At 42.8% G+C, this 22,215-nt stretch overlaps 1 protein-coding gene across 2 annotated transcripts in view; it reads right to left on the reverse strand.

Annotated features, from left to right (window-relative positions):
* Positions 1–384: 384 nt before the first annotated feature.
* KY (kyphoscoliosis peptidase) overlaps positions 385–22,215 on the reverse strand; it is a 29,483-nt gene continuing 7,652 nt past the window's right edge. The window contains exons 4-11 of one of the 2 annotated variants that reach the window (XM_083443277.1): positions 20,617–20,691; positions 19,311–19,367; positions 15,081–15,163; positions 12,790–12,898; positions 11,342–11,459; positions 5,145–5,333; positions 2,735–2,925; positions 385–1,902 (exon numbers count right to left, since the gene is read on the reverse strand). In XM_083443277.1, coding sequence (XP_083299403.1) covers positions 998–1,902; positions 2,735–2,925; positions 5,145–5,333; positions 11,342–11,459; positions 12,790–12,898; positions 15,081–15,163; positions 19,311–19,367; positions 20,617–20,691 — 1,727 coding nt within the window. In that variant the 3' untranslated portion in view covers positions 385–997. The remainder of the gene's footprint in view (positions 1,903–2,734; positions 2,926–5,144; positions 5,334–11,341; positions 11,460–12,789; positions 12,899–15,080; positions 15,164–19,310; positions 19,368–20,616; positions 20,692–22,215) is intronic. The other variant, XM_083443278.1, reaches the window with a different exon arrangement.

Below are 22,215 nucleotides of genomic sequence, written 5' to 3' on the forward strand. Positions count from 1 at the left end.
TTAAAAAAGCAAATTGCAGTCTATTGATATATAGAAGATTAGACAGATTATAACTTGTGTTGAAATAAATTCATTTTCTGACTTAAACTGCAGATCTTTGTTACTATACTAAACTATCCATGTTTGACCAAAAGGGTTCATGTGTTTATATAGAAGCTAACTTTTATCTATGATACCTTTGTGTTCGTGTTTCATTCTGTGCAGGTCATCAAGATTGTCTTTGGTTATCCCACTATGTTTCACACTTGGTGAATTGCTATTTCCTAGAATCAGCAGCACAATCTTTTTTTATTGATAGGTAGCAAATTAGTTAAGAATTAAATTGCCCTTTTGTTCACATACATGTTCCTTACCATGTCATTTAAAAAGCACCACAGCCCAATGAGATAAAAACTAGTATTTAATTGCTTTTAAGATCTGGTGTAAAAACTTGTTTTCGCAGTATCATTTATATTTGTAAGACAATGAAGTGCACACAAGAAAGCTTCCATTTGGATTATAATCTTGCACCAATATGTGTTTTGATGAGATTCCGCAGCCACTCTCACATTGATGCTCAAAAGTGTGTGGTCCTTCTCTCTTCCTGGCTCACAATGAGTTAGAGAATGCCCCTTTGTTGTCCATAACATATTTGTTGAATGTAAGCCATTCAGAAATCAGCAGTTGCATCCTAAAATGGAGGTGGACTAGGTGGGGAAATGTGCAAAATGTACTATGCCCGTAGCACAAGAATAATCTATAGTTGAAATTATGTATATGGGAAGTAGGACGTTACACTGGTAAAGAAACTATACATTTCCTACAAATGCCACTCATTGTGTAATACCATTCAGGAAGTTTTGATCAAGTTGTATTGTTTTGTTGGTGCTTCAGAGAGGGGTGAGCACTATTCCCCAATGTTAAGGGAGCTTTAAGGAATTACTCGAGAGCGGTATGAACTGTGATATATCAGATCTCTCTGCACATGTGGACAGATGATAAGAGTAGGATTGGCCTCCTACTGTGGCTCTACTTCATATTTCAAGATGTGAGAGTAAAACTTGTGATTGGCATTTTCCAGCACCATCACATAGACCTCTGTGCAGCCTGATGTGCTGCAAGATCCCTCCCAGTAGCCATCCTTGCTTAAAGACAAGGGGCAGATTTTTTCACATTGAACAAATGCCTTGGCAATGCTATGAAGCTTGAGTTTAAACTTAACGTTGCGGTCAGCAGGGAGCAACCCGGCTAGCGGCTCCACTAGCACATAACCCTCCACCCACTTGCTATAAGTCTGGGGGAACACTGGCCATTTCACCTTGGTGTTTGGGCAACAGATGAGGTAGTTGAAGACATAGTTATAATTTCCAGGATCAGACTTCTTTTTCGCAAAGATTTTAAAAGCAAAGTTCCCTGCATGAGGAAGGTGGATCTTAAAGTCTACCTGGTTTCCTTGGCAAGCTTGCAAGATGTGCCGCCTTGTTGTATCCTCGCTGAGGCTTATGTTGCCCGAATGCAGGGAAGCTAAAACACTCAAGTCCTTACTGAGGATGAAGCTGAGATCGTAGCGCCCGTCATTGGTATGAATGATTGGGCCTTTTTGCGAGGGCTTGAGGAATCCTTGCCTCTCTGAGAACCAGCTGGGCCCAACAGGTTGATGAAGTTCCTTTGGAAAGCAGACGTTCCTGTCTACAGAGCTACACTCTAATGTATATTCTATCACACAGTTGTAGACTTCATCTGAGCCCTTGGATGGTTTGGCGTAGATCTGTAGCTTATGGGTCCCCGTCTTCTGTGGGTAGAGCTCCAGGTTCATCCCATTCCTCTTCAGAGTCATCAAGCTATATTCCTTTGCCCCTTTCAGTTCAAACATGAACAGCATCGGCAAACGAGTCTCCACAGCTACTACTACTTTCCCATTTACTGTGACATGCAAATAAAGGAGGCTGGTTAGGATGTTTCTTACTATTTACTCAAAAATACAAATCAATCAAAAAAAAAAAGCTGGAGAAAATGACCTGGAGAATGGAATTGCCTGCTGTACTGTCAATCATTTTGGCAGTGAAAGGGAGAATATTATGGTTGGCTGGTTAGAAGTTGACAAGCGTCTGTCAAGTCCAAATTCAGAATAAATAACAAGAGGGTTAAGGGCGGGAAGCCTTCATTTTCGGGTACTTGTTTGCTTCTGTTTTATTACAAATGCAGTAGAATTGCTCATCATTCTTAGAGAAGATGAAAGCACCAATGTCTTTCAGTTACAGCTCAAGCTGCCTGCACTTTTTGACTACAACCCCTTAGAAACTTGTCAGTTTCAGAGAAGTCTAAGAGAGTTCAAAAGACAGGATTTCAAATAGGAATTATTCGTTCCATGGTTAGGTTCTGAATGACACCATGGGGAGCGTCTGAAACTCAAGTGTACTAACTTGCACGCATATAAGGCTCTGAAACTTTCCCTTTCACTTCAGGCTGGAATATAAATATTCTTGGGGCACATGCAATCTGATGGGTAATAAATAGCACTTCGTATTTTACACCGATTGGTACCCCAAGGGTAATGGTGATTAAGATGAAAAAAGGCTGCAGAACTTTGAACTCCATGCTTTAGTCCCACAGAGCTAATCTTTTAAAAGTAATCCAGCAGCCTAAATCCTAACCTTTGCTACTTTTATCTTTTTTTTTTTTTAGCCCCCTACCAAAACCTGGAACTGTTCCTTATAATAAGATCGGCATGGGGCAATGACATGTATCACTGTACCTGTTTGAATAATTGGTGTTTCTGGGTGGGCTGCCAGCAATCCCATCATGTAAAAGTCACTCTTATATAACATGTTGCTCTCAAACTGTTTCAATGTCACAGCTGGTTTGAGGAGCTGCCAATTGCTGTTGTCTGGGAAATGATTATTAATAAATAGGGCGGGGTGGGTGAGGAAATAAAATTCGTTGTATCTGGAACAAGAAAGGAGAGGTCAATACATCACTGGCACCGGGTTCTCTTAGCTTTCTGCCTTGTACTGAACTATGGCTGCAGTTCTAGATAGGTTTATCAATGGGGGTTTCCTTTCAACTGTACATAAATTAGGACTGGAATGATGGTAGGAAACACAGCTGAGCTCTAGGAGGCAAAATGAAGAGATGAGATGTGTAGATTTGGGGCTGGATGGATTTGGCTCAGAATACCATAGAACAGAGGGTGCAGTCAAATGAGGTTGCCTGTTATAGTGTAAGTTATCAGTGGCCCAGTTTGGTTATAATGCTCCTGGCTTAATAATGCATAGTTTATGCACTGATTTCCTCATATCAGTAATGGTCTGTTTAAGGTTGAGTTGCTAGTTATGTTAGTGAGGAACTAATGTTAGCATATTAACCAGGATTTTAAACCATAGCATGGTCCTGGATAGTTAAATGACATTAAATGATAAATGTGTTTTTAACTTTTTAAAATTTTGCAAATACAATAAAAAGAAACATTGTCAGCTCATCTTAACAATAAAAATAATCCTACATGCACCTATGCAATCCATGTTTCCAAAAAGATTTCCAAATGAGATTTCATATATCACAGGGATGCTGTTTTAAAGATCAGAAAGGATGTGCTAAAGCCAAAAACTTGTTCCTAACTCAATAAACTATAGTTTGTTAAGGTAGGGAGGTTACATAAACTTCCTAAATTGCATAATTCAGTCATTCTGCTTCAGCAAGACATAGACAGGATTATGCAAAGCACTGAAATCTCTATCCTCCCCAACTTCTTGGATTTCCCTATACAGTGGTACCTCGAGTTACAAATGCATCAGGTTACAAACGCTTCAGGTTACAAACTCCGCTAACCTGGAAGAATTACCTCGAGTAGAGAACTTTGCCCAAGGATGAGAACGGAAATAGTGTGCTAGCAGCGCAGCGGCAGCAAGAGGCCCCATTAGTGAAGGCACGCCTCTAGTCAAGAACAGTTTCAGGTTAAGAACGAACCTCTGGAACGAATTAAGTTTGTAACTAGAGGTACCACTGTATGTTCTCTGCATGCATTTTCAGCCTAGGTTTGCAGGTTTAAGGGACAAAAATTTAATTTAAATAAAGGAAGGCTGGATGGGAGTTCTAAGAATGCTGAATTCTGCTCCCCAAGCATGTGGGCAAATCGGGCATTTTGAAAGAGAGCAATAAGAAAAAACAATCTCTAGCCATTAGAGAGTGAAATTTTCAAAAACGTGGAATTTAACAACTTCAGTTAAGAAATAACTCTTTACACCCAGTGTAGTCCCTCTATGTTTAAGGGACAATGCCAAATGGAAGCAGCATTCTCTCAGAATTAATTTTTAGCAGGAGCTACTGAAAATGCATTTTCAAAGTCAATGCTCATCTTCAATTGTGTTGTGCCAAAGAAGGTCTATAATAAGCTAATATGGGGATTTTCAGACTGGCTAGTAAACTCGGTTTGGCCTGTTGCTTGCCCCACGGTGTCTCTAGCCTTGGTGATCTGTGTTTCATTTCTAATTACTGTGGCCTTCTAATTATAACATGGGCTGTCCCAATACTAGGTCCTCACATGGAAGAATATCAAATCCTTCACATGGGTCATTGTCCAGACTACCAGTAACACCGGTAACTATCTGGACCAAGTGGATTTCTACCATTTGTTTCCAAGCTTTAATTTCTTTTTCATGGTTCTCATACCTTTCAGGAGTGTTTTGGTTTCAATAGTTAGTGGAAATATTAACATTCAAAGAATGGGGACTTGTTTAGCTAGATTTCTATACCTTTTTAGTTTGTAACAACCCTGTTTAAGAGCTTGGCATTTCTCATAGGTGGAAGCCTGAGGAGAACTTTTAGGGGCCAATTGGTGGGAAGGGAGAAAATATATACACCCTTATTTATTTATTTTTTAAATGAAGCTTTGTCCCCTTCATGATTAGCCTTTGAGACACGTAGCTTGGAATAGTGAAGTAAATGGTCATTATGGTTAAATGATAAGCCCTACATCCTGATGATGCTTTTGTTTTTTCAAATCTGAAATTTGACACGGATTTCAATAAGTAGTTATAAGTGAAGCAAGCAAATCAAATAGTATATGTTGCAGAGCCCTTGAATGTGACCAAGGAAAGCTACCTGTTTTGCTTATCCCCCACCCCTGTGCCCCAGAGCTGTAAGGGAGGAGGAAAGGACAGTCATACCTGAAGGTAAATTTGCTGAAGCAGTCATCAATGGAGCCACTTCCCCAGGTGCTGTCCACCAAATGCCACCTTCCATCAAGGTAAACTGCATTCCAGGCATGGTCATACTCTCCTGTGAAAGTCTCCCCAGCCCTGTAGCCATGGCCTTTAGAATAGCCAGATAAATTCATGCATTGCACTCCTGCAATACTGGGGAGAGAGAAAAAGGATAGAAAGGACTTAAAGAACAGGGTCTTGCTTCTAAGGGGCTGTCTTTATCATTCATATAAATGTTGGAAGTGTTATGATCTCTCGTGCTCACTGCAGATTAGAGTGAATCACACCTGAAATAATACTCTTTTCATGCATTACTAATATTTATGGGTGTTAAGTCAAAGGCTGTCTTTTGTTCTTCCTGACATCTCTTGCTTCGAGCAAGTGCTACTATGGGAGGAGGCAGACTTTTAACTATTTGGCAGTCGATCCAAGTGCTGTGAATTTTTTATTTAAAAAATAATAATGCTTGAATAAGTAAAGACTCCTGAAAACAAGCAGCCTCAGTTTATTTAAGATAAAGAAGGAAGCCCAAGAGTAGCCCAAGATGTGTTTAAAGATGCAGGCGAGAAGGAAAAAATGAGGTCTCACTGTTGTCTTCTATTCTGGAGCTCTGCTGCGTCCGGGGAGGGCGGGTTACAAATAAAATTTATTATTATTATTTTGGATAAATGCTCCCAGTCTCCGCAGATCAATGAGGATAATGCTGCATTCTTAAAGGCAAAATTAGCCTGTTAAGAACATAAAATGAGCCCTCCTTGATCAGGCTAAAGGCTCATCATCTAGCCTAGCATCCTGTTCTCACAGTGGCCAACCACATGCCAATGGGAAGCCCACAAACAGGACCTGAATTGCAATAGTGGTCTCCCCACTGTGATTTCCTGCAACTGGCATTCAGCAATGTAATGCTTCTGACAGCAGAGGTAGATTATAGCCTTCACGGTTAGTAGCTGCTGATAGGCCTGTCCTCTGTGAATGTGTCCAACTCTCTTTTAACACCAGCCAAGTTGGCCATCATTCTCTTGTGGGAGCAAATTCCATAGTTTAACCGCATTGTGTGAAGAAGTCCTTTCTTTTGTCTGTCCTGAATCTTCCAGCATTCAGCTTCTTTGGATGGCCCCAAATTCTAGTATTATATGAGACAGAGAAAAACTTCTCTATCCATTTTCTTCACAACGTGCATAATTTTATATACCTCTGTCATGTCCCCACTCACCTTTTTCCCAACCTGAAAAGCTCCAAACATTGTAACCTTTCCCGATAGGCGAGTTGCTCCAGCCCCTTGGTCATTCTGGCATCTCTTTCCTCCTCTTCATCCCCAAACCAGGCATAGGAGGATGTAGTCTGGGCTGGCTCTGCCTGTAAAGGTTCAGCCTCATAAAATCCAGCTGGCTGCTCCACCAGCAAAGCTGCAGCCCTGACTGGAGTCCTGCCTTGACCAGTTCTGAGGAACTCACACAAGTCTCATAGTACAATGTTTTAGCTTATACTTGTTACATCCAGGTTAGATGACTGTAGTGCTGTACATGGGGTTGTTCTTGAATACAGCCTTAAAGCTTCAACTGGTCCAGTGAAGTTTCTGATAGGAACTGTCCATTCTCCAGCATCACTGGTTACCAGCTTGCTTCCCAGCTCAGTTTAAGCACTGCTTTGACCCATCATGGTTGGACCCAGAATATCTCCAAAATCACATCCATCCATCTCAGCCAGCATGGGACTGTCATTCTATTGCAGAAGCCCTCTTTTGGGTTTCATAACTGCTGTATGAAATGCCACATCAGTATCCAGGAAAGGGCCTTTTCAACTGTGGCACGCAGGATTTGGACCATTCTCCTGAACAAAGCACATAATAGCTCACTCACTGCCTGCAGGCAGTGACGATGATCTTATATGTGAACTTTTGTTGAAGTCTGCTTTTATCATGTGTCCCGCTGCTATTTTACATTGCTGTGTTTGTTTTTGCTGAAATGTGTTGTGGTTTTAGGTGGCATTTAATCTTTCTCTTGCTTTGTATTATGTTGGTAGTTTTGTAAGTTGCATTGCATATTCTGGTTTTAAAAAGGCAGCAAACAAGCCAGTCACGTAATGATTCTGGACAATCCTATAGAGATGGCCTAACCAGGTTCCTTCCTTTTACTGTTAACAACTCATCAATTAGGAGTGAGTGGCTAGAGAGGGCTGTGAAGAGCTCCCTTGACGCTTAACAAAGCCAGTAGCTTGAACAGAGTGATGGTAGATGAAATTAAATTTGTGGCAACATTGGATTGAATGAAACAATTGGAATTGATTGCAGACCGTGATACAATCCTTGCAGACAGTTCAGCGAAAGCATCTGCTCAGTGCATGGAGATGATTAAAAGCAAATAAGATGTTAGCCTGTGTTTCAAAGGGGAATAGAAGATAGCCCGGAAAACAGTGCAAATTACAATGGTGTTACGTGAATGGCATGACCTTCCCTGCAGTAGACGGAGCTGGTCACTTCAATGTGAAGAAAGTGGTTGAGAGAAAGAGAACAAAAATGTGAAAGGCTTTGGGGAAAGTGCATGAAGGGAGAGAGAGTTGTTTCAGCGAGGCATGTGGAGAAATGAGATAATTGCCAGTGATAAAGGGTATGGCTGGAGTAAAGGCAAGTCTATATAATCAATGAAAGGAGAAAATGGTTACTTGGTTGACGGTCGGGTTCTTCCTCATCATGTCTATAGCTGGGCCAGCACTAGAGGCAACAATGATTCCTGATTTAAACTGCTCAAATAGAAGCATTTCTGCATGTTGCTACTTCCCTCTGCCAGAACGGTGTTTTGTTCACCCAGTTAGTTCTGCCCTTAGTCAATTAACTTTGCTGTTTCAAGCTGTGGGGCTGCCAGCCCAGACAGCTGCCCAAGTCAGCAAGGCTTTGGAGTTTTGGACGGGCTCTTCATTGATATGCCAAGCTGGCAATCCAGCATTGCTTTAAAAAGCATTCTTGGTTAATTATATTATTTACATCAACAATGGAGATGGATGGTGTCTTGTCAACCTCATTTGTTTCCAAAGCCATTTTTGTGGTAATGATTAGGACTGCAAGGTAGGCTTTCCCCAGCGTTTATTATCCTCCATAAAAGTCGTTCATCTCCCAAATGCAGCCAGAGCTGCGGCAGGCTTGCCAAGCAAAGCAGCTGTTGGAGGCGAGACCCCGCTGCCACCAGAATCTTCAACTCCTGATCAAACATGGAGGTTACACTGTATGTGAGACCTGAACACCGGAATGCCTAACAGGGTGCCAAAATCTCGGCATGAGAGGTGAATTCCATGGCCCGACATTGAATGCTCTTGCCCCTAAGCCTATTCAGTTAGAAATGTTGTGCCCTCCATCCAGTGTCACTTAAATGTATAGCTTGAAGAAAATTGCCTACATACATAGCGAGACGGTAATGAAAGGTTGAGAGTGCACCTTGTTGCTACATGAAAATTATCACTCTGATCATTACAACAGCAATTGTGCACCATTATTATGTTGTGCTGGTCTTGCTGCAACAACTAGCTAGCTAATCTTGTAATATCACTGCCATTGCTTGGAAGTACCCTAAAGGTTTCTGCTCTAGAATAGAAATGAAAGACAAATGTGTCAGCTTTTGCCTGCTCAGCAGGCACAAACGTAGCAAAGCTGCTTCTTTTTCTTTCACCCCAAGCATTAGGTTTTTGGCTGGAGGTACACTTGACAAAGCAATGACAAACCTAGACAGCATCTTAAAAAGCAGAGACATCACCTTGTCAACAAAGGTCCGAATAGTTAAAGCTATGGTTTTCCCAGTAGTGATGTACAGAAGTGAGAGCTGGACCATAAAGAAGGCTGATCGCCAAAGAATTGATGCTTTTGAATTATGGTGCTGGAGGAGACTCTTGAGAGTCCCATGGACTGCAAGAAGATCAAACCTCTCCATTCTTAAGGAAATCAGCCCTGAGTGCTCACTGGAAGGACAGATCCTGAAGCTGAGGCTCCAATACTTTGGCCACCTCATGAGAAGAGAAGACTTCCTGGAAAAGACCCTGATGTTGGGAAAGATGGAGGGCACAAGGAGAAGGGGACGACAGAGGATGAGATGGCTGGACAGTGTTCTCGAAGCTACCAACATGAGTTTGACCAAACTGCGGGAGGCAGTAGAAGACAGGAGTGCCTGGCGTGCTCTGGTCCATGGGGTCATGAAGAGTCGGACACGACTAAACGACTAAACAACAACAACACTTGACAGAGCAATGGTTTGGGGTAGAGAAAGGAATTTGGATTCAGTTTTTTCTTCAACAGTGTTTGCTATGGAAAAACAACAAAGGATGGCAGGATTCTCTGTTGATTTCAATGTCTTAAGAAAGGAAAACAAATGAGGTTGGATAATTTGCCTGAAGGCAGAACTTAGTACTGCCTCAGTCTAACAGGAAGGGGCTACATGCTTTATTGAGACACACAAGGCAATATTCAGGTTTGCGAATGGTGCAAAATACCCTATAGAGACTCCCTACCTTAATGGCTTTTTGTGGTATTTCTGCACCCGTTTTGCACCCCTCAATGGGCTATTTATGTTCCCACTTTAGGATTTCATTGTGTGATCTCAGCCATAATGAATGCAATGATGTCTGCAGCAAGTAGTCAATGTAATATCACTGAGGGCTAAGAAAAGTCTTCCACTGGCCCCAGCCCATTCAGTGAGGCAGAATGGAGAGACATGGGATACATCTCCATTGCCAAAGCAGCCACAATGCTTGTCACGCTGCTCTGGCAGACTTTGTGTTCATTAAAACATGATGTGGCAAACCTAGCCTGACCCATGTGTAGTTGCCCATGATTAGCTGTTGCAGAATGGATAAAGATTGGAATCCACAGCAGATTGGAAGACATGCAGTGAAGATGCACAGTGTCTGCATTCAAGTAGGTGTGTAAATGCTGTTTTCCATACGCATTCTTCTTACAATGGGATGAACATTTCGGTGAGTGCTTCAATATCCCACAATTGCTTAATTAGCTTCCAGCAGGGCTAGATCCTGACAAGGGAACATTTGGATGAGTTGATAATTATTATTGTTAAATGATATCTGGTAATACAACATTTCATCATGTTGATGTTTACTTTTTATGGACACCGGGGCTTGGCTTGGAAGAGCTCTCAAAGCTGCAATTAAAAATACACATAATTCCTTCCATAAGCACCTGTTTTTTCTCAATGGGTAGAGGATGTGTTGGAAGAAAACCTTGATTTATTCTCAATTCGATTAAGGTCTGGATGTAACAGTGGGTGGCATGGGAATCCAAGTCTTCAAGGAAGTTCTAACAACATCCTTTTTTTAAAAAAAAAGCATTCTCACCAGCCTTAATTCATAAAATGAAGCTGGCAGGAAAGTTCTTGTGAAGGAATCAACTTGTATGTCTTGTAGCCATTATTTTGTGAGCAGTCAGGTGGAAATTAATCACAGTGCTTGCACAGCCAAATCCCATCCCTCTAACTCAGGGTGGGGAACTTCAAGCTGAAGGCCAAATGTGGCCCTCCAAGTCTCTCTAACTGGCCCTTAGGAATCTTCTCAGGCCATGCCCCTCACCAGCTTTGCTGTCCCCTTGAGAGGGAGGAAATGTCCTGTTGCATGAGTGCCACACACACAACTTAGATGAATCCTCCCCAGAGTCTTATTTGTTGCTCTGCCCTCTCACTCACCACTGACTTGTGGCCCCTGGGAAGTCCCCCAGAAAGGAATGTGGCCCCTGGACTGAAAAGGTTTTTGCACCAGGGTGCTCCTGCACTAGATGTATGGGGCAGTTTGCAGAGGATGTGGCCAAGTTCAGTATGGGACACAACACGCACCATTTCTTGCATGTGAGGAACTGCATGGGGGTAGTCTATATTCTTCAGTCCTAATGTTCTTTTAACCTTCAGATGCTCCAGGAAAAAACAGAGAGCCTCTTCTAACTAAATTATCCCCATGTACTCATCTGCCATTATGTTAATGCAATGCGAGCCTCAGCAGATGGTACAAAGTAAATTATGGGGGGGGGGGGCGGAAAGCAAAATTGACCTTTCTAGGACTTGCTGCTGTTCAACAATACAGCTTCAAAACGGTGCTTCAAATCCTAGTTGGTATAAAGAGAGATAGAACTGGTGCATAGGTAACAGAGCAAGGGAACATTTCTGATCTTCATGTACCTGCACATTTGTTCAAAGAGCCCAGCGTATCCCTCGCAAATGCTCTTTCCGCTCTGGAGAACATCCTTGGGCTTGAAAGACTGCTGGTCTTTGTTAAAGAAGCCGACAATATCATATTCTGCGGTGCAAAGGTTGAAAGTTTAAACACAGGTGTAAAGTAAACAAACAGACAAAGTGAAAGAAGGGTCATTCAGACCTGTGTTAAGTAACCAGGAAGTATTCACATACAAACAGGTACAACAGATGTTTACTTAAGGTGGGATTCATCTAAGGAAGCCTGTCAGTGGAAGCCCTTGGTAATGTGCAACGGATACTGACACTCTGTTGTTAAAGAACAAGAACAAAACAACTTTCCCCATCCAAATTAGACTGCTGAAATGAAGAAACTTAACCAGGAGAAATGCATTACTGCGTAAAAGGACTGTGAATTCAGTTAACTTCTGCTGCTGAAAACAAACTCCTAGCACTAAGTTCAATGTGCTCAGAGTCACCCTGTTCTTTAATTGTAACTGGGATGTCTTTCGCGTCTGGCTCTGGTTGGTAGATACTGAGATTCTAACAGGGGTGGGAATCAAAGTAGGTCTGATAGCCTGAAGTCTTCTTTGCCCCAGGGACAGATGCACCACCAAATCTAAATTCCTGCTAGGCTCTCACCAGTAGGACAGAAAGTGAAGACAGGGCGACTTTTTGCTTTTTTCTAGCACACCAGTCCATGGATTGATGTACTTTCCCTCCCTGTGTTGGTGGGGTGTTGGCTGGAGAATGGGAGGGTTTTGGATCTAGCAGCTTCAAATCCCAGAGTGACCCACCACTGGTGCACCCCTTTCCAGTGCTTTCTCTCACTGGACCTCAGCTGGAAAGCCCCAGTGACAATTCTTCCTGCACTGCCTGGGAGGGGGTTTTCAAGGAAGGACCTCCCTCTCTGCCCAGAGACCATAGAATTGCATCCTAAGGGAGAAGAACTGTTCAACCCTTTCTCCTTTGGCCAGTTCCCACTCCAAATTGTTACTTTTTCCTCCTTGCAGGAGAAAAGCTGTAGGCACCAATACAAACCCAATCTAGTATGACTCAACTGTCATTTGTTTCATAAATAGTACTAAGAGCCTGGTGTCACAACACAATTTTCACAGCTGTGCCAAACTTGAATTGGGAAAGAATGGCCCAAGGGAAGACAATATTTTACATATGTGTTTTCTGGGAAGGGACAGTTCTCTGAAAGGTATATGAGTGAGAAGATTATTGACACAGAGCACTTTTTACAGTGGTGGTAAAAACATTTCAAAGTTTCTTAAAATTCGGATTTTCCAGGCCTGATGCATTTTCTTAACATTCTCCCTCCCTCTATTACCAACACAATATGTAAACTGGGTTCTAGAACCACAGTAAAAGGCAAGCAACTGTTCAGCATTATCCACAGGTTCCAGGAAATGACGGAATCCTCTGCTTACCTATATGATGGCATATCCATGTCCAAATGGCCCTAACCTTTTCCAGGTCGGTACGTGCTACGCGAAGCAAGGTTTTCACTAGCTCCTCCACAGTACTCTTGGCGGTCACCTGTATTATAGGAAGAAAGTGGATAACTGGTGATTTCAAACCAACTGTGAAGGTTGGCTACCTTTTCTGCCTTCCTACAAAATTTAGAGGATCTCTCTTAGGGTCCACTACTTGGCAGAACCATTGACTTCATCAACAAAATCTCTGCTATGTTTCACAGAAAGCACATTAGCTTACAGGTGTGGGGAACCTGTGACCCTTTGGAGGTTGAAGAAGAAGAAGAAGAAGAAGAAGAAGAAGAAGAAGAAGAAGAAGAGGAGGAGGAGAATTTGGATTTGATATCCCGCTTTATCACTACCCGAAGGAGTCTCAAAGCGGCTACCATTCTTCTTTCCCTTTCTCCCCCACAACAAACACTTTGTGAAGTGAGTGGGGCTGAGAGATGTCAAAGAAGTGTGACTAGCCCAAGATTACCCAGCAGCTGCATGTGGAGGAGCGGAGATGTGAACCTGGTTCCCCAGATTACGAGTCTACCGCTCTTAACCACTACACCACACTGGCTGTCAGCAGAACTACAGCTCTGGTCATATGGCATGTTCAACAAACAGAGTTGTAGTTCAGCAATGCCTGGGTGGCCAAAGGTTCTCTACACCTGGGTTACAGTTTGGCTCAGGACGGTTTTAGGAGCCATTTTCTGTTTGTTTGTTTAGAAGCCCTATCTATTAGTCAGCAGGCTGGCATAAGGCACTCAGAACAGGGTTTTCCTCAGCTTCATCATGCTGTTCTTGGCAGCTTGCTGTGTTTTAAGAAGCAAGTCTTTTACAAGCTTCAAATATATTATTGGGTAGGGTTACTCTCTCCTATCCCACGTATGCCCTTCAGATACGTTTAGACACTATTCTATAACTAGATTCTATTTAAACTGTTTCCTTTCACATGGTATGATGGTTGTCAGCCAGACCTGCTCAACCCTCAGGCCAATATGAGATTCTGTTACTGTACAATTTCCTTTGCCAGCCAATGAAAGTGTGTTGTATCTGTTCTAAAAGATCTGGAAGCCACATACTCAGCGGACACCTCATCCTGGGCTGATGCTGTCTTTGTGAGAAATATTTAGCAAGTTGTTTATGGAGTTGCCAGTGAAATTTTTGTCCAAAGTGAATTTGGAAGCAAATTTTGGAGTTCCTCCTGAAGTGAAACATCTGAGGGAAGCCAAACAACATTTTGATAAGGCTTGTGGAGTTTCTCAGCAGCTTTTAAGGTTGTCCTCAGATTTTGCCTAAAGCAAAACATTTGGAAGTGCTTCCTCAGGGAAATATCATCTGAGGAATTACTAGGGAAAAGGATCATTACTCAGTAGTAGAGCACTTGCTTTGCAGGTCCAATGCCTCACATCTCCTGTTCAAAGGACCGGCCTTCCTCAGACTAGGGTCCTCCAGTTGTTGGACTGCAATTCCCATCACCCCTCATCATTGGCCACACTCTCTTGGGGCTGATGGTGTCCACAACTTCTGGAAAGCACTAGTCTGGGGAAGGGTGAGGCAGCAAGTAATTTGAAATGTCTCTTTCATATGGAGAACTACTTCCAATCAGAGCTGGCAATACTTGGTCTAAGGCAGCTTGGGATAAGGAGGGAAGAGTTCCATTCAGATGATTGCAGAAGGGTATTCTTAATGCAGAATCTGAAAGATACCTCAGGAACACACAAATGAAATTCAAAGGACTGTTTGTATTTTGCCCACTATTCAAGTGGAAGAGGTTGTCTGAAGGAGTTGATATGAGCAATTGACTTTGCAATCATCAGACTTCAACAAATTGTATTATAACTTCTCAAAAATGTGGTGATGATTGCAGAGTATTCTGCATAGATAACTCAGTCCATAACCCAATTCCAAGGATCATGAATTTATGTTAAAGGCCAGTTCCTGTAATCTTTTTTCCCCAAAGTGGTTATTATTTTTATTTAAAATATTTAAATTTACACTCTGCTTACTGGTTTTTAATTCACCACACACTTGGCTTCTCAGCATATTTACCAGCAGCCATGTAGCTTTTTGCACACAGTGTTGTAAAAAATAATAATTGAACTGATATATCTGATCATACAGACAACCAAATTCCACAAGCATTCCATTGTGTAATTACTAGAATATATGCAGTATATATCTGGTGCTGGAGTTTTAGAAATGATGAGAAGCAGAGTTTGAATTCATGATGTCATGACCTCCATTTATGTTTTTACCTTTGTTGCATATGCATCCAATTTCTCAAAGTCCTTTAGGTCAAAAGGTATGGATTTCAAGCATGACTTGTCCCATGGGTAAGCTAAGAGAAAAAACACATGTCATCGGTAATAATTATTCTGGAAAGGAAGAAACATTTCAGCTGGACAAACGCTCTAGCAAGCATAAACCAGATCTATACTAAAGTCGTTTTCACATGCAAGGTTTACAATAGTTTAAGTTTCCCTCCATTTATTATGTAAAAATAAATAAAAGTCCACTAGCAACTGAAAAGGCCAATAAATATATAGTGGCATCAGCTTTCTTTCCCCAGAGCCTGTTTTGTTAGATGCATGGAGCACTGAGCAGGTAAGTTTATACATGAACTAGGAATGAGGAAACTCCAGCCTATGCACCAGTTGTGCTCTAGCAGGGGGTCCAATTTGGCCTGTGAGGCCATGTCTCCAAAACCACGTCCACTTGTCAATCAACTGATATCATGCTGGGCAGGAGGGCTAGGTTCGATCACACAATCCCAGGAGTCCTTGCGCCCAGTGGCGTAGCGTGGGGGGTGCAGGGGGGGCCTGCCGCACCGGGCGCAACATCTGGGAGTTAGGGGTAGGGGGCGCAAATCCACGGGTTAGGGGGTGCAAATTACTTGCCTTGCCCCGGGTGCGGACAACCCACCCTATGCCACTGCTTGCGCCAACCATTGAGGCCTCTGGAGAGTTGGAGGTTTGGAGGGTGTTTGCAGGCTTTTTCAATTGTGTTCCCAATATATACAGTTTCACGTAAACACACAGTGCCTCAGAACACAGCCCCTGTGTAAATGGGGAGTTGCCTGTATTGCATTGGCTTTGTGCACCTCTTCCCAATTTATAAACATTATGGCACAAAGGGGAGGCAAAAGGTTTCGTGATTAAGCGGGAACCAAAAGGCTAAGCAATAGAGGAGATTTGCATCAGCTGCAACACATGCAGAACACAGATTATTAATGAAAGATGGAATCAGATCTGATCAGGTTTGTAAAAACATTTCCCTATGCAACCATGTGCATCCCTACCTACACAGGCTATCACTTCATGTAAACAGCCTATGCCCGAAATCCTATGCACTATGTCCTGGGACTAAATCAATTTGAATAGATATTATATCTGAGTAGACATGCATAGGATTGTGTTCATGATGGCCACTAGCTTAGGTCACTTTTAAAGGGGATTACACACATTGGTACAGGATAGGTCTGCCAATGGCTGTTGGGCATCATGGCTCAAGGGGCAGCTGTTCCATTAGGCAAAACTGGGCACTGCTGCACCAACCCCAGTCTGCCCTCAGCCAGCCCCACCTAACTGCCTTATTTACAGCTAGTCCAGGGGGTGGTACTGCCTGTCAGTTTCCTCTTCCTTCGTCTCGGTGTTGCTCTCCTGGGACTCAGCAAGGTGGAGGATGGAGACAAAACTAGAAATAGCTGCCTCTGCCTCTCGTTGGTTCTGGCTCCACCTGTAATGGGCTCTGGTTCTTGTCCTCCCTGCTTTCTGCCCCATCAGCCACCACTGCCTCCTGGTAATTATGCAGAATGGCACTTAATGACAGGCCACAGTAGGACAGGCTGATTGCCTCAATTCCCTGCTTCTGAGCTTCCCAGAGGCATCTGGTGGGGGCCAAATGTTCTGACAGATCTGCAGAGGATCAGATTTGTATATAGCCATTATGTTGACTGTTCATAGATGCACAGCCAACACAAGCCATCTATGCTGTGTTGTGTGAATCAGCTATACATCAGCTGATGCACTTGGGTGCTAAATAGTCTCTACTGCAAATTGGCAGCTTCACAGGCCCAGGAACAATGTCCAGGAGTAGTCTAACTGCATCACACCTCTCCTGATTTTAAAGCCAAGTAGCACACGACTCTCTTGCTCTCTCTCCATCCCTAACACACCTTTTCTGCTGTGTCTAACCTTTGGGGAATGGGCAGGCACAGCTGAAGAAAACCTCAGTGTCAGAAGCCTGTGTGTCTCACTATTCCTCAGGCTTGGTTCAACCTCATTTCCAGACTGTGATTAGTGATGGAGCAACCACAGGCAAGAGGGTGTGCGCTGTCACCTAATGTACTGAACAGCCATCTGTCTGTCTCAAACCAGTACTCAAGCACAAGGCATCTGTCTCTTTAACAGGCTTGTTTGTTTATCTGGCCTTTCGCTGAAGAGGGCTATTACACTGACCTAAAGAGAGCTAAAGCAGATTTACGCACTTAAAAGGTTCCTGCTCTATACAGCTCAGAAAATTACTTTTTTTGCCATTTGGGAGCGGGTAGTTTCTTCAAATTGGTGATCAGTTTTAGTCTTTGTCAGGCTATAACTGAAAAGGCTCCCTACAGCTGCAGAATTCACAATAACTCTTACAGTCACACACTGTTACCATTAGCAGCCAGAATTGTGTACTAGGCCTCCGATATGCTGTGCAAACGGGAGCAAGGCAATATTTAAGCACAAATAACATTGGCAGGCACTGACTATACCAATTTAGAATGTTTAATTGGAGGCCTATCTTAAAAGCAGCATGCTCAGCTAAAACACTTGCCCATCAAACTTCCGAAAAGGGCTGTGCGTGGTCAGGTTATGGTGATGCACACACCTTGCCATCAACAAAATGAGGTTGCATCTCCATAAGGACTGGCTCCAGGCTGGAGAGGTTTCTGGGCAAAGTACCATCTAGTGTGCCCCTCTTACACTGGTGGGCTCCCTCAGCTGTACTTGGCAGTGGTGGCGATGGTGACAGAAACAACACACCAAGAGAGGCCAGGCACTGCTATTTTATTTCACCATAATGCCCTAGAGCACTTCATGTAGCTGTTACGTGGGGTTTTTTTTGGGGGGGGGGGAGTAGGCTGAATGCCTGAATCCCTTCTAAGTCTTGGAATAGCCAGGCCAGCTTCTTGGTGAGGTGTCAGCTTGGGTGATGGGCCATTAAACAGAACAAAGGAAAGGGCTTTGTGTGAGATAGCAAATGGGTGGGTAGTTAGAAGGCCAAAGGCAGAGTTGAAAGCGGAGAGTTGGGTGATGTGAGCTAAACACTAGAGTAAGGTTAGTAGACGTCCCCATTTCCTGGGGATAGTCCCAGGATTTACAAATCAGTCCCCATACAAAATCAATTGAAGTTGAAAAGTGTCCCTGGATTCATTGAAAAAAATTTAGTAACCTTACACTAGAGGCAAAGCAGAGAAAGATGTTTGGTTTCTGCAGGAATTAAAGGCTGTGGCTAATGGAGAAGCAAGGCCCTCTTGGGGTGTTAATGCTGTGAAGCCTCTCTATCATAGGCTCAGGTTGCTTATATATGTGTATATAAACCACGTATCATAAAGACACCACAGTCTCTGCTGTGCCTCATTCCAAAGGAAACACAAACCTTGGGTAAGAACCTGGACTCACACCACTTGGGGACTGGGGTGGCGTACAATGGAGTGTTCACTTCAGGGTGCTGTGGGACATTAAAATGGAGGCTCACAGGCCCAGATGCTCAAGATGGAGGGTCCAATGCAGTGGCCTAGGATGCCAGATGTTGATCTCTACCATGGCTGCTGTGCTTTATACGTTCACTCCCTAATAATCAGCTTTATTTATAAGTAAGAAATGCGGAGGTGTAATCTGAGAGCAGGATTTCCTTCTCAGCCAAATTGCCAATGCATTGATGGCATTTTCAAAAGCTTAGTAAGTTTAGGCTCCTGGAACTCATCGGCACCAGCATCCTTTCTTTGAGTCATCAGAGAGGACTCACCCCTTGTTCCATGCTGCATACACAATTTTTTAAAAACACATTACTTCCCCCAAAGAATCCTGTGGTTTGTTAGGGTTTCTGGGAGCTGTAGCTCTGGGAAAGATAAACTACAATTCCCAGGGTCCTTTGGGGAAAGCCATCTGATTTAAATGTGGGCGGCAACAATGCTGCTTCTGCTGCTCCTCATGAGGATTGCCATCTAAACAGATGGAAAGTGCTGTCAGGTCAGTTCCCAAACCGCTTCAAAGATAACAGAGCTGGCAGGACAGAAAAACTGTCCAATGGCGAACATGTGGCAAGGAGCACCACATGGGCAGCCTTGGGTGCTGAATGCAAACTTTACTCTGAACTCCATTTGTTTTGTGTGTGCATTTTTTTTCTTAAAAGGATGCTTCCCATTTTGTATATTGTTGTTTCTTCTGTGAAATCTGTACTGTAGGAGTAGGAACGATGTTATAAAACAACTCTATAGTTACCATGCTGGTCTTTCAAACCCGGTGGACGGGGTCTGCGTTTTCTGTTCTCTGGAAAACCTATGAAATTGTGAAAAGCATGTGAGATAGGTGAACGGATGTAAAATGAATTGAAGTAGAAAGACGAAAGAGAAGTGAGAAAGGAGAGGAGGCCTACAGAACAAGCACTTAGTTAATTGACACTGATTTGTTCAAGAGGTCATCACACTAAAACCCCACATGGCATTTCCCTAGTCTCAGTGTGGTGTGGCAGCCATGAACATATGATCACGTGAAAAGCATGCTGCAAGTGTTTCTTTTGCCATGAGTTGAGGACATATGTTGAACTCTCAACTATTTGTGTTCCCATCATCTCTGGGACATCAGCTCACTAATATGCCCAAACCATTTTAAAGGGCTTGAGTATAGTATCATATGTGGAAGATTTTTCTTATTTACTTCTCGCTCTCTTTCTCCCTCTCTACTACTAAATATAGTAAGAGGAAAGGTTGGGAAATTGGCCCTACAAAGATGGAACAATTCTCCAATAATAAAAGTGCAAAAGTGACTGAAGCTTTTTGTATGAGAAAATAAACGAGTGTATTCTTTTCTGCCATTAGTAGAGTTGGGTTGGTGGAATCCAGATTGGAAGGGTATGGAATAGGTAGGTCAATTTTGGAAGGGTGATCATTTTGATCATGGCTATTTTATCTGACAGAGTGAAGATAATATGGTTCCATCTCCTCAGGTCATTGTTAATTTGTCGCCACAGGGCTTTGTAGTTGTGGAGGTATAGTTTGTTGAGGTTTCTGGTTATTTGTACCTCTAAGTATCTGAATTTGGTACGGCAGATTTTTATCTTTGTGATGTTGGAAAATTCTTTTTGTATATGAGGTGGGGTGTTGAAACACATAGCCTCGGACTTGGCAAAGTTTACTTGTAAGCCCAACACCACTGCAAATGTGTTGAGTTCCTCGGTTAGGGTGATTGCTGTATTTGTGGGGTCTGGTGTCGTGACCATCAGACCATCTGTGAAGGTAGGCCACTATTAATATCCCACATATCACAGTAGAGGAATTGTGGATAAGAGAAAATGTCTTTTCTAAGCCTACCTAGTCTGCAGAAGATTTGAGGACTCCCTCTTTCATAGCTCAGTTTCTTTACTACAGCGCAACATGAGCTCCTGCATATAATTTAATATGAGATACTTTGCCTTTATCAAGAAACCAGTCAATTTATTTTTATTGTTGCGAGAACAAGGGAACAAAAAAAAAAAAAAAAGTGTAAGAATTGTTCCAAAACAAAATATTGATTTTTAAAAGCGGCATACCTTTCCCAAAGGAGAGTTTTTTGAACAACTGTGGGGTAGAATTTCTAGCATGTACTTCTACTGTCACATGGGTTCCTGAAACAAGCAAGAATTTTTGAAGCTGGTCAGTACCGGGAAACATAATTCAGCATGTAAGCATCATGCCTTGCATCCAAGGCAGTGAGAGCCCAAGGATGAAAGTGTTAGGATAATCCTGCATTCCTCCTTCCTACTGAAACCCCAAAATGCTAAGAGCTGCAGTGATAGTGGGAATGAAAGTAGTTTTGGGTAATTCTCTCCTCCCGCTACCACTCCCTGTGCCACATTCCAGGCCTTCAAGGGGCAAAGGGGTTGCAGTGGGGAGAAGGACAGCCAGAAAGCCCTCTTAAACAAGCAGGTGTCCGTTTGTGCAACACTGGTTACATCCCCATACAAAACAAAATGGCAGAAAAGGCCATTTTTTCCAAGTCACAACCAGGACAATCCAACTCACAATCCAGAACAATCAGGAACTGAAAGGAATTGTTCCTTTGCAAGCGGGAGGAATGGTACACTAGAGAGTTTGCTGTCAGGAGCTGTCTGGTGCAGACAAGGGAGCTGGAGGAAGCTGTGTGGATTCAAAGTCCTTCCTCCAGTGCTTTGAATCCACACAGCTTCCTCTGCAGAGGGGGCAACACTCTGTTTAGAAAGTTTATGAGCTGGCTACCCACATAAATATGCTTCCTTTATGCTTGCTTTCAGTATAAGCTATTCAAAAGTTCAGATGTATAACTACCTCAAGCCAATTCTCATTTCTCAGCCTCTCTTAGAAGGGAACCATGAGGGACTTTCTTCAATCAAGACATATTTTGACAGTTGTATACCCCTTTGTGTTTGATATTTCCTCATCAAACAGAGAAATTTGACTGGGAGCCTCTGGGCACTTAACAGATGTTCTGTAGTTTCTTTGCAGACAATGAAGTCAAGTAATTGCCCTGTCAGTCCTTCATTCTTACTTCTTCCAGTTCTCTTTTAGTTTAGTAGAATCTTTTCTACTCTTTCTCCACAAGGTATGGCTTACAATTGGGCTTTTTTTTTTTTGAGGAGCAGATTTGCAGTAAAAAGTTGTGGGATGGGGGTAGCCTCTAAGAAGATCATAGGAAGCTGCCTAACGACAAGTCAAATCACTGGTCTATCTAGTGCAAGGGAATTTTGAGAAAAAGCAGTGGACACTCACAAAATGGCTGCCATGGAAAGCAGCCCATTCATAAAATGGCTGCTTTGGTGGACATAGCTATAGGAGTTTTCTGAGGGACCTACTGGGGATTGCAGGAATTGAACCTGTGAACATTGCATGCAACGAATGTGCTATATCACTTCATGATGTCCATTCTCTGTTGGAGGATTAGAAAACTATCTGTATAATGTTCTTCCTCCAAGGGTAGGGTTGTCACAAAGCAAAAACCAGGACACCCTGAAAGTTGAGTTGTTTTTTGTTTTGTTTTACAAAAACACCAAAAAACATGATTTTTTGACTTGCCTAAGATCCAGGACAAAACACTGCCCTTCTGACATTAATTCCGCTTTTGAAATCCTGGTAATGTCCAGGAAAATCCAGACATATGCCAGCCCTATCCTAGG

This window comes from Podarcis tiliguerta, assembly GCF_965153285.1.
Source record: "Podarcis tiliguerta genome assembly, chromosome: 5".
Classification (NCBI taxonomy): Eukaryota; Metazoa; Chordata; class Lepidosauria; order Squamata; family Lacertidae; genus Podarcis; species Podarcis tiliguerta.